We start from the raw sequence: 12,946 nt of genomic DNA, 5'->3' as shown, positions 1-12,946 counted from the left end.
CTTTATTTATCCCGTCGATGTTGGGACCAGTGGAGCAGCTGTGCTTGGTTACCAGTACAGGTGTGAGCTAGTACACTGGTCAAGGGTGACATGAATTTTAAGCTAACATTGGTGCAGGAAGTAAACCATGCAAGAACGGGAAGAATATACAAGCAGAAGGATGATCAGCGTTTGAACTCTTTAGAAAATCGCTTCAATTGGTAACACAGTACAAACAGAAAACGGCTGTTACATCATGATAGAGTCCGTTTTCCACGTGTGTGCACACATGTGTACACCTGTAATACGTGCAGGTTTTGGTTAGAGAGACAATCAAGGTTATCAGAGGATAAAAAGAACTACCAACACAAGCTGCAGTCCAAAATGGTAGAGCTGGAATACCTCTGAGGAAACCCACGGAGATGCAGCTGAATAGCAAGCACCATGACAATAGGGACACAGCAGGTGAGCTAGCTTGTAGGGGAAGAGAAGAAAGGAAGTGCCTGGGCTTGTTATTAGCAGCAACTGAAATGTCAAAATAAGAGCAAGTGGACTGCTGAGTAATAAATTAGTGGCTCAGGATGTCATTCTCTCAGATGGGTATTATCTGCATCCAAATATATCTGGGCCTGTCTGAGTAAATTCACTACTTATATTAAGATTTGTATATGTTGTTTTTGTTATTTACTCTTAATTCTTTTAGTTTGTGATCACACAAAATGTATAAAACTAATGAAATTAGCATAGCAGTGTCTCTATAATCAGTTTTAAATGTATCGTTTGATGGCTAACAAGGCCTAGTTCAGGGCCTAGTTTTTTAAGTCAGTTTTCTGGCATCCAAACTGCTGAGCTTCCAACATACATATATACATTCAACCATTTACTGTCCTTAATTTCTCAAAATGTGATGTCTTGTAGGTGCATTTTAACAAGTTTAAAATAACATTTTGGAGAAAGATCACCTGCTTCATGTAGAAAAAGTTTGATAGACAAGCAATGTTTATTTTCTTGAGTTTTAAGCAAGTTTCGAAAATCCCAGGAGTCCTACATTTCTGTCAGCATACAAATACTCTGAAATATTTTCATCTGGAAAAGAGAGAAAACGCAGTTTGGGGTCTGATTTTCTTGCGGTTTGTGTTTTTGTTTCATGCTGGTTTGAATCGGTTTATGCTTCCTCCATTTTACCTCGACACACAAACAGCTGGGAAACCTGAACTCGGAAACAAACGTCAGCTTTCTTCTCTTTCTGTTCTGAGACATTAAAGAAGCTCCAGTTTGACTCTCGCATCGTCAGACGAGCCGCCGCTGGATACAGGGTTTCACAGCGGCGGGGACTTGAGCGGCTGTGACATCACGCATATCGGAGACGACGGTAACACTGATGTGAATTTGGAGTGTGCATCTTACATAAGTTCTGCTGCTGTCTTCTCCTGTATGGATCACTATGCTGCCTGCAGCTGGAAGAAATGGCACACACACACAGATTTTTGTTTTTGTTACTTGCTAGGACTCATTCCTGGAGGCCTAACCAACCCTGCTACCTGTCTAACCCAAACATTAAAGTAACATATAAGATGGAAAACAGTATTTTCTATTGCACTGTTTGGTCAAAGGTTAATGCTGAGCATTAAAAAAACCTGAGCCCTCATCAGGTGACTTTTGCATTTTTATTCATTTTGCTTATTTAGCCACAACTACAATAGAATAATGTACAAGTAGGACTCATGGGAACAGTATGAAGATTTAAGCTGACAAGCAAGCCTTTGGCTTTTTTCATTGCCAGGACATATGAATATAATTTCACAAAATAAATACTGCTGTCAATCTAATTCTAGACGTAAAACACAATGATGCTGTGCACATAAAGCACAATAAAAATGAGATTCAAGGATTCATTTACAGGGTAAAATTCAGCCTACTCCACAGCCTGTGTGGACATCTGGACTGATTAGAATAGAAGTGTTTTCTCTTCCACCAGACACTCATGAGACGACCGTGGCTGAAAAGATGTCTGTCCAGACAGAGCTTCATATTTAATCAGCTGTTGTGCCGGCTGACTGCAGTTTACGCTGGCTGGAGAATCAGTCATCCATTTTAAACCTAATAGGCAAAATTATGATTTGGGACATGTTTTGCTGCATAGCTGTTATATTCATGAACAAGGCCAACAAGTGGAGGTTTCTAAGATGCAGCTGTGTAAACTTTAAGGTCTGTTATGCGTGAGGCATTTAACTCCACTCATTAAATATGTGGCCCAGGGGGACAAAACTGGCCTGTCAGATCAGCATGACTGGATGGGTTTGAAAGGACTGAAAATGGAAGAGAAGTTAACACTAACTCCAAATTTACCAATAAGATTTTCTCCTACCTTGTAACTGACTGATGCAAATGACCTCTTCTGTTCAAATAAAGATGTGTGAATTGATTTGTCATGTATAATCATGGTTAATTAGCCGACAAATATAAATTTAATCAACTGAAATTTACAGGATGATGAGTACACTGAACGTATTTTTTGCTTTAGAAGTTTACTATTACAAATCTATGAGTAAGTCTCCATGCTTAATTGTTAATACTTGATTTCTCTAATTCAATGGAAAAGTGCAAAAACTTAAAGGATCATTAAAGTTCAGGTCATGTCACTCGTCCTCCTTCAGTACTTTGCACTCTAAAAAAATATTAGATTAACGTGCTCTTCTTAAGTTCACATTAATAAATGTTCTTAAGGCAGCTGTTTTAAATTTTATATTGTTCAACCCTTTTCTTGGCATTTTCTAGAAACTGAAATCCGATGAGCAGATTTTTTTGGTATTCCATGAGACACTGTGTCTGTTTTCATTGGATGGGATCTGAGAACATCCTGTTTGAATTTAATAAAACTGAGCCTCATTTATCAAAAGTGAGGAGCATCAAAGGAGATCTTCAGTCAGAGATGAAATTCTGATCACAAAGAATGAAACAACAAAAGAAAATGAAGGAAAGCAGCAGGACGGAAATTCTGAGAGGACGAGAAATAGATCAGTCCGTCGAGACTGAGGAATGATGGGGAGGACAGAACATGGAGGAGAACAGAAACACTTAAAAGAAAAGAATAAACTTTGACCCTGAACTCAGCATTAAAGTACTTAAACTTCCTGTCTTTGGAAATAAACCACTGACATACACAAACACACAGTGTTAAATAAACATTTTAAAATATATATATGTACTAACAAATACATTTTTATGGTGGTGGCTGCTGTCTCCTGCTGTTTTCATCCTCATTACACAAATAGATCAAAATGACTCAGACTAATAATAACATGCAAATCACAGCAAACAGGCGAGGGCAGCGGAGGGATTTTGCGGGACGTTCCTGCTTCAAGTCTTTGCCTTGGGAACGATTATTATTTGCTTCTGTGGGTTGAACCTCGCTCCTCCTCACCAGCATTAATTGGGACTTGGCACAAATCCTCTAAGAGTTGATGGCTAATTGGGAATGGGCATGCTGGAGGCGGTTTCATCTTTACACCTCCACCACTGTGTGGTCTGAGAAATCATTTTAAACCTATAATCACCATTGCCCCTGCCACCAGACTGAAGAAAAAAAAACCAAATATATCACTCCTATTTTAGGTTCTCTTCCCTGGTTGCCCTTTAATTTTACAGTGTATTTTAAACAGCGCTTTTTATTGATTCTCAACATCTGCTAAGATGATTAAGTTAGGGCAACTTATTTATTTTGAGTATACTCAGAGTAAAATGACAAAGAATAAAGTGAGCAGTTGCCATTAGTAAGTGCATATACTTACAAGATGACCTTTTCAACCTCAAGTATACACTAAGTCAGTGGTTCCCAAACTTTTTTTGCTGGGCCCCCCTTTGTTTTACAAGAAAAAAATATGCCCCCCCACCCCACCCCACGCACGCACACAAACACATCCTCCAACCACACACCCATATTTTGCTCATTTAGTAAACAGTTGAGCAAATACAAGTAATCTGCAATAAATTACAGGTAGTAATGAAATAAACTCTTTTACGTTACGTCCGCACCTACACGGGTAATTTTGAAAACGCAGCTGTTTCGTCCACACGTAAACGGCGTTTCGAATCACCGAAAACTGAGATTTTTAAAACTCCTTTTTTGGGTTTATGTGTGGACGAGGAATACAGAGTTCGTCACGCAACATTAAAGGTGTGCCTTTTTTCACGTCACACTGTGCGCCATGTTATTGTTTACATGAGATGAATTAGAGAGTATATAGATAGAGACAAAATACTGTTAATCTGACTATCTGCAGGTTTTACACGCTTACATACACACGGAGTTAATGTCCCTCCATTTACAAAGGCAGAGGCGTCACGGTGTAATTATTTTACGTGTAGTTGTTTTTTTTCCTGTGTAATAATATTCAACATTGCTATCAATAAATTTTTCAAAAAATGCCTCTCTGTGCAAAATAGGTTTAAAAACATAAACAGCTGTTGGATACTGTTTGTCTGGGATTTGAACCGGGGAACAAATCGTGGCAGGATCAGCCTGATATTATTTGTATCTCACTGTAACTTTACTGTATAAAGAGCCAACATCTCCAAAATGTCAGGAGTAGTTAGTCATTACAACAAGTGTTTGTGAACTAAAAATCAAGAATGTGGGATACTGTTTGTCTGTGATTTGGAGAGCCCAGTGGTGCTCCCGACGAAGGGAAAACCAATTCTGCAGAGGAGACCAAAGGAAAGATCTGCTTCACCATATTTTCTAGTCTTTGGCTTGGAATGAAGGTGGTTTGGAAACATATTCAGCGATGCTTCATCTCCTGCTTTGCATTTATGTAGGCGCCCCGTGCCAGCAGTGTCCAAGCATTATTTTGTTCTTTTCCCTTTTCATGCCACCCCCCCACATGCACTAAGTAGTATACTCTAAGCACAATCTGTGTACAGGTTTAAGTTATTCAGAAATAAGGTAAATAATGCATTTTGTCTGTTTAGGTTTTGACTTTAAATTCTTGTGGAAGCAATAAACAACTGATTCATGAGGGTTTATGAGCTCCATGAAAGCAGATTTGAAAGGGCTTATGGTGCAGTCACAATAAGTATTAACTATTCTCCTTTAATGTCACTAATACCTGAATTATTAAACAAACAGCAGTAGGTTAGATAATTGAAAAGTGAAAGCCAAAAGTAAGAAATACATTACACCATGCTCTATAACAATATGACGGGCTTGACTGGTTTCGAAATCAAATAAATTACATTATCATTCTTTTCTTTAAACACTATTAAACGACACTTCAAATGTTTGTTTAGGGTCTTATAGACCCTGAATGCAACAGATACCTCAATGGTAAAATGTGCCTTTTCTGTAGATAAATGAAGTCTAAATTTAAACTCTCTTCATAAACGGGTACTCCTCATTATGATCTGATCTCTCTCTTTTCCCAGTGTTTCCACTTCATTTTCCTTGGTATTCACTTTGTGTAGGATGTCTCTTTTTTTCTTCTTTTCTTATTCTACCACCCTTCAGCAATAGATTCACTTTCTTTGTTCTCTCTTTTCATTCTTCAATAGCGTTTCTTCTCTGTTCAGTCTGATATGCTTTCTCTCTGAGAGTTCAGTGTTTCTAATTAATTCCCAGTTTACAGTCATCTCTGAACACACACGCGCACACAGCCAGACTGCTAATTGAATTTTAAGCTTCTGCCTTTCATTAGCATTTTGCCATGTAATGCATTGTGTGCTTGCTTGAGTGTTGCCCATGCGTGTCTATGTGTGCGTTTGTGTGAATGACATGGAGGTAGGGCTGATTCATATTTTAATGTAATGCTTGAATGTGGGTTAATTGACTTTGATTGGAACATGTGTGTTTAATGATTCAGGTCAGGTTTGGATAAGAGTTTAAAATTCACAGTGAGTTCTTTCGGTGATGAAGTGGTGTGCTGCATGTCCCACAGTGCTGGTCACCATAGCTGGAACCATTTTACCATTGCACTGGTATCAGGCAGCTCATATAACCAGTGGATTCTGGGCCAGTACCGAGCCGAGGCAGTGCCCAGCGCTGTATTTTGGTGCATCAATTTAGGCCTGACCATATCAGCTCCACTTATTCTTTCCTCACTCACATGCCAAACAGACCATGAAATGAGCAAGTTGTCCTGTTTTTCCCTCCTTATTTCATCTTGACTCAGACTTGTCTCAGCCTCCTGGAGGGGTTTGACTACACTCAGAGTCATCTTGATTTAGTAGGCGTTTTGACATTGACTTATCTCATCCTTATGTCTTCACAATGCTGCAATATCCAGGGCAGAAAACTTTAGTCAGCAGAGACGTGCTGATCACATAAGGTTGTCTTCAAAAGTAAGTTGATCCCCATAGGGTTTTATGTTAAAAGCAAAGAAACAACAAGAAACAACAACAACAACAAAGACATTTTGGGCTCCATGGATAATTTAACTGCTCTGTGAGTTCATTTAGAATCTCAATCTGTTACATTTTGGATATATGGGTGTAGCCACTTCAAAGTTTCCCAAAAGAATTTTTTTTATTTTTTGCCTTTTTCACTTTCTCTGCTATGCACTTTTAACACACTGACACAAATAGAAAGAAAGACAAAATATCAGTGATTCATAAATATAACGATTATTTTTTGACTTAAAAAATGCAAAACCACTTAAAAATACTACTGCCAGCATGTATCAATAAACTGCCTAACCACCAGTGTGGCAATGAAAAACCTCCAAAAGTAAAAGTAACAATGAGCTACTACACGATTATAAATGTCTGAAACCTTGTGCAGCTGCTCTCCTTTTTTCCAAATTGTTTAGATCTGCAATATAAATGTTAAACTTCACAAGCTACTGAATGTTATTTTTTCTGAATTGCTTTTGACTGCATTAATCTTTACCTGTTGAGATGTCACGCACGGGTCACTTTCTGGCGTGTTGTTGTGTGACAGAATATTTGATTAGTTGCATTTGTCTTTAATCCCATCACACTTTCAATAAGCTGTCATACAACATAGTGCACACAGAACAGGCTGCGCAGACTGATGGTCATGGTGATGCACTAAAGCCTCAGAGCTGCTTTCTATTAATGTCTTCCATAAACTGTATTGATCTTAAGCCTCGCTCCACTTACTAAATTACATTACAGGTGAATTACTTTGGTGTTATTAAGTAAATATGAACAGCAAAATAAATGGAAACGGCAATATTATGGGAGCATGTGTGTGTATGTGTGTTGTGTTGCTATAACTTTCAAGGAGAGGTGAAGGTGTTGTGGCCATGTTAATCTAAATGAGGGGAATCTCCTCTCCGATACTCTTTATTCATTCAATCATCTCCTTCTATATCATTCTTCTTCTGCTCATTATTTCTTTCTTTCACTCTTGCCATTTGTTCAGTTTTTTTATGCTTACATTTTCTCTTCTGTTGTATAGAAATTGTATGTTATGTAAATACACATGTGGACAACATGCAAATATTTACTGTTTACAAAGCCCAGGTTTCAGACACATCTGTATCTGTCAGTTGAAGGAAAGGTTTTTCAACAATGTTGCTCTATTCTTATTTTCAAGTCCAGTGATTTCGTATTCAGTGCATGCTGGATCGCTTCTATTCTTTTTGTATCCAAGCAAAATGCACAAACAAATGATGTGTTCTTACAATGCATGATGGTTGATATCAGTGGAACAAACAAAACAAAATCAGCAACCAAAAATCATGAGGCTATACACAAGAACCCAAACTTACAACTCCAACAAATACCAGCTGGTGTGATTATGGTTGACAGTCAAAGACAAAGTCAAAAACAATCTGTGCTTTAATCTTTAATACAACTCTGAGTCTATTTATAGCATCCAAATCCCATTTCATTTGTCTATGAAAAACAATTGAATGACTCTCTTTTTTTCTATTTTTGCGCGACATACTAGAAAACCAGTCACACAACGAAAAGGAGATTGAAAACGACTCCTGAGGGGCACCATGGCTTCTAACAGCACGAATGTGCTGTTTATTTATTTGTTGTATATTTTAATATTAGCAGGTTCAGAGGACAGGGCTAAAGTTATTAAACTTCAAATGAATAGATTCAAATATAAAGTATATCAATATATGTTTAAAGATAAATTAACTCACACACCAAGTATAAGAAAAACCTCCAAGTTTTGTGAGCTACAATTACTAACAGCTAAAGCTCAAAGCACAGAGGGCTAGAAATCATCTGGCAAGCATGAATTTGGAGGGAATAATGTGTATTTCCCAATCAGTTGGTGAATGGTTGCTGGAAGTTGATGGTATTTGCTGTGAAATCGACTGTTAGCCCCAGTCAAGCAGACCCATGGACCAGTCAGTGGCCTCTGGAAAAATGTGTATTTATATAAAATCACATAAAATCTTTGAGTGTGTGTTTTTTTAATTAAACACACACTGTTGTAATTGACCTCAGGTCAGCAGCCAGCTTGTTCCAACAAACTAGACCACAGTGAGAGAACCCTGAGCACACATCTAATTCTGGGAACACACAAAAAAAAACACAGGTCGGCACCTGGTGACCTGAAAGGTCTGATTGGGTTATAGAGACCGACCAGTCAGAGATGTACTGACGGGTCAAAGCATTGTGAGCTTGCATTGCTTTTCTAAAAGGACTGAACTGGGAGCCAGTGAAGGGACTTCAGTACTGGAGTGTTATGTTCACATTTCCGTGTGAGTTTCAGGACAGTGGTTGCTGCATTGTGATGGAGTTGAAGTTGTTGTTCCAATGATTTGCATTATACTGCGAATAAAGTTTTACAATAGTCTAACCTACTTGATCTAAATGCATGGTGAGGCACAGCTTTTATTTCAAAGCCCTTCTTTTGAAGAGTGTTTGCAGACAAAGTATGGGTGACTAAAGCAATTTGCTAAAGACTCAGCCAATCACAATTACAGCTAACAACATCTAGCATCTTCATCCGCCAACTGTGGATCAAAAGTTTCCAGAGCATTTGGCCCTCACAAAGCAAAGGTTTAGCTCACAAAACTATATCGAAGAAGCTAAACTAACTGGAACTGAGTGAAAATGGTTCATCTACAGAACTTGTTATGATTGTAGAGATGAGAAAGAAAATGATTTCATGGTTTCCTAAAAATTACAGGATCTTCAAACTGAGAAACCAACTACTTTTAAGTGTGAACTATGAAATCACATTTTTGCATTTTGAGTTCATGAGTCTGTTTGAATGAATAGATACTTGTAGATTCAAGTAGTCTCTTACCTGCCACAGTCACTCTTGCTGTCCGGCTCACAATGCTTCCCAGTCCATCCAGCGTGGCGAGGCACTGATATTCTCCCTCATCAGGCCGATGGTGCCGCGAGTGCATCACATTTTGCACCAGCAGCGAGCCGTTACTCAGCTGTCGCCGTCGCTCATCGACCACCGTGCTAAGCAGCACTCCATCTTTACGCCATGTGATGGTGGGGGGTCCTGCCACAGCATCTGACTGTGCCTGGCAGTCTAGCTGCAGCACACTGCCGCGTACTGTCACCGTGTCCTGAGGCTCCTGGGTGAAAATGAAGTCCACAAAACCTCCAAGACCAGACGAGGAGGAAGAAGATGAGGAGGCATCTGAGGCTGCAGGAAAAAGCAAAGGAGACGAAAAGGAGTTAGAGGGAAGCAAGACACCAACAGGACAAATAAACTCATCTACATCAAATACAGGTGTGCTTTAACACACATCTGCAAATCACTATTTAATTATTTATACTTATAAATAATAAAAATATAAACAAATCTCATATTATGCTGATTTTAAATCATAAAAAATACAAAGCACAAAATTGCTAAAAGATCCTCAGAGGTGATAGTGTTCAGTCTGTACTGTTCTCTTTCTATACAAATACATCCAGGGCACATTTCTGGAAGACAACACTTATGCCGCCCGTATTCACCGGTTAAACTGGACAATCACAAAAGCAGACAGACAACCAACATAAACATTGTAGAAATAATTCATTTAATAAATAAACTCCCCAGGAATCAGCAATTTGTATACCGTAGCACAGGTCAAAACATCTACCACTGATTGAAACCCAGTAACTGCCCACACAGTGTGACAGTAAATGCATTATATATACATATATAGTATGACTGAAGTTAAAGGTGCATCTTGTTGCTTCTTTTTGTAGCTTTATGTACTTTTGTTCCTGTCATTTTTTTCCAAAATTGAACTCCAAACCAATAATGCCTTACTCAGGGCTTTGTTCTGTTTTCTAAAGCAGATCAATCAGGACTAGAATTCTAATACATTTTCTAATGCTTTATCCTCTTTTTGCTTCGTGTTTTTATCCATGTTTGTCATTAGCTCTGCCAGACATGTCTCTTCAGAGAAGAGAGTGTGGCTCTGAGTATTAACCCCCAACCTGTAGAGCTTCACTCAGCAGGATAACTCATCACTGCTATCAAAGCCACAGGAACCTGCTGTATTCTTTGTTTTCAGGTTTATAGACTTTCTTTAATCTGCTGAAAGGCGAGCAGTGGCGGCATCTCCTCCCTTCTTTGATGTTGAGTCTGCTTAAACGTCTTTCATCGTGATCAGAGAGGCAGTTTGTTCAGTCAAAGCCGCCGTTCAACGTCTCCGCATTTCCCGGAAAACCTGAATGGAGGCTTTAGAACGACCTGGAGTCACAGCGTCACAGCGCAGAGTTGACTTTGAAGAGCAGCAGATGTTCTTTTTTTCTGTTTTTCATTTCAGTTGCTCCTATAGGAAAACTAATCAGAGCAAAAACTTCTGTATAAAAGTTAATCCCAGTTGGGCCTGTTCCAATTGGGACCGGAGAAATAAAACGAACAGCACTTCATAAAAAAGTCTTTATCTCTAAGAACTGGGATTTGCTTTCAGCAAAGCAACATCCTTTTCTCGTATAACAATATAGTGCTGAGTGTGTTTTCATTGCAAATTATCAGGTTTCTCCTTACCTCACTATAACAAGAGCCGTGAAATGACTTATCTTGTGGATTGGCACTTTATCAATAAAACTGAACTCAACAAAAAAGGCAAAAACAGAACCAGAATGAATCTGAAACCACACTCTACGCACAAGGTGGATGCCAACAAACATCACAGTCAGTGAATAAAACGATTTAATTGAAACATTTGTCAACCAACAACGGATTCCCAATATATGTATTTATAGATGCATGTGCAGTACAACTCAAATTAACCAAAGGTACTTTATTCTAATGTACTTAACACTGGCTCTTCAAAAAAAAAATGGTGAGAATCAAGTTAATTGTTCTTAATTTAGGCTCGTTAGCTGCTACAAAGCTGTTACTCACAACAATTTCCCACCTTCATCTCTCCAAACAACACACCTGGCAGATACCCTGCAAACCCATCTGTCATATTGAGGCTAAGAGAGCGTGGCTAAGGGTGCTTAAAGTCATTTTAAGGGCCTTTTATTAACAAACAAAAGGCCTTAAAAGTATTAAAGTGTGTTATACTGAGAGACAATAACATTAACAGCACACTTACAGTACAGAAAAGAATCTTGTAGAAGAGCAACATCACAGGTATCACAGGTAACTCCGCCTGCAGCCAATCCCCCACCCATACCTTAGGATCCTTCACTCCTTCCAAAACATCCTAGTTTCCTTCCCCACACATCATCCCTTGTTTATCTCAATCTTGCTCCTTCTCCCTTTCTTATTTCTTCTTTTGCGCTCTCTTTTCCTTCATGGTTTCCTTCTTATTGATTCTCCTTCAGCAGTCGTCCCCCTCTCTCTCTATCAGTAACTCACTATCTTGACAGCTCTATCTGTATTCACTTCCACCACACACACACACACACACACACACACACACACACACACACACACACACACACACACACACGCACGCACGCTCAGAGCCAGTCACTTCATCAGCTTGTCCTTGTCCTCGTTGTCCTGCAGTTTGATGCTATCAGTCTCTGCTCAGCCTTCGTCTCTACTCTCTTCTTCTCTCTTTGTTGCCTCTCACTCACTTTATCTTCATATTTCATCTGTAACATGAAGCCAGTCTTCACTTTATTATTTGACCACAAACTCTTCCAGACATACAGTGGGGCAAAAAAGTATTTAGTCAGCCACCGATTGTGCAAGTTCCCCCACTTAAAATGATGACAGAGGTCAGTAATTTGCACCACAGGTACACTTCAACTGTGAGAGACAGAATGTGAAAAAAAAAATCCATGAATCCACATGGTAGGATTTGTAAAGAATTTATTCGTAAATCAGGGTGGAAAATAAGTATTTGGTCAATAACAAAAATACAACTCAATACTTTGTAACATAACCTTTGTTGGCAATAACAGAGGTCAGACGTTTACTATAGGTCTTTACCAGGTTTGCACACACAGTAGCTGGTATTTTGGCCCATTCCTCCATGCAGATCTTCTCGAGAGCAGTGATGTTTTGGGGCTGTCGCCGAGCAACACGGACTTTCAACTCCCGCCACAGATTTTCTATGGGGTTGAGGTCTGGAGACTGGCTAGGCCACTCCAGGACTTTCAAATGCTTCTTACGGAGCCACTCCTTTGTTGCCCGGGCGGTGTGTTTTGGATCATTGTCATGTTGGAAGACCCAGCCTCGTTTCATCTTCAAAGTTCTCACTGATGGAAGGAGGTTTTGGCTCAAAATCTCACGATACATGGCCCCATTCATTCTGTCCTTAACACGGATCAGTCGTCCTGTCCCCTTGGCAGAAAAACAGCCCCATAGCATGATGTTTCCACCCCCATGCTTCACAGTAGGTATGGTGTTCTTGGGATGCAACTCAGTATTCTTCTTCCTCCAAACACGACGAGTTGAGTTTATACCAAAAAGTTCTACTTTGGTTTCATCTGACCACATGACATTCTCCCAATCCTCTGCTGTATCATCCATGTGCTCTCTGGCAAACTTCAGACGGGCCTGGACATGCACTGGCTTCAGCAGCGGAACACGTCTGGCACTGCGGGATTTGATTCC

The 12,946-nt window shown here is 39.4% G+C and overlaps 1 protein-coding gene across 1 annotated transcript in view; it reads right to left on the bottom strand.

Annotated features, from left to right (window-relative positions):
* Nucleotides 1–11,342, bottom strand: part of LOC146705415 (netrin receptor DCC-like) — a 30,018-nt gene extending 18,676 nt beyond the window's left edge. The window contains exons 1-2 of the mRNA XM_085461000.1: nucleotides 11,312–11,342; nucleotides 9,215–9,571 (exon numbers count right to left, since the gene is read on the bottom strand). Coding sequence (XP_085317126.1) covers nucleotides 9,215–9,571; nucleotides 11,312–11,342 — 388 coding nt within the window. The remainder of the gene's footprint in view (nucleotides 1–9,214; nucleotides 9,572–11,311) is intronic.
* Nucleotides 11,343–12,946: the final 1,604 nt, after the last annotated feature.

This window comes from Copadichromis virginalis, linkage group LG7 (genome assembly GCF_057382275.1).
Source record: "Copadichromis virginalis isolate Kocher_CV1m ecotype Utaka linkage group LG7, C_Virginalis_male_GT1.1, whole genome shotgun sequence".
In the NCBI taxonomy this organism is placed as follows: domain Eukaryota; kingdom Metazoa; phylum Chordata; class Actinopteri; order Cichliformes; family Cichlidae; genus Copadichromis; species Copadichromis virginalis.
This window is presented reverse-complemented; position numbering and strand designations above follow the sequence as displayed.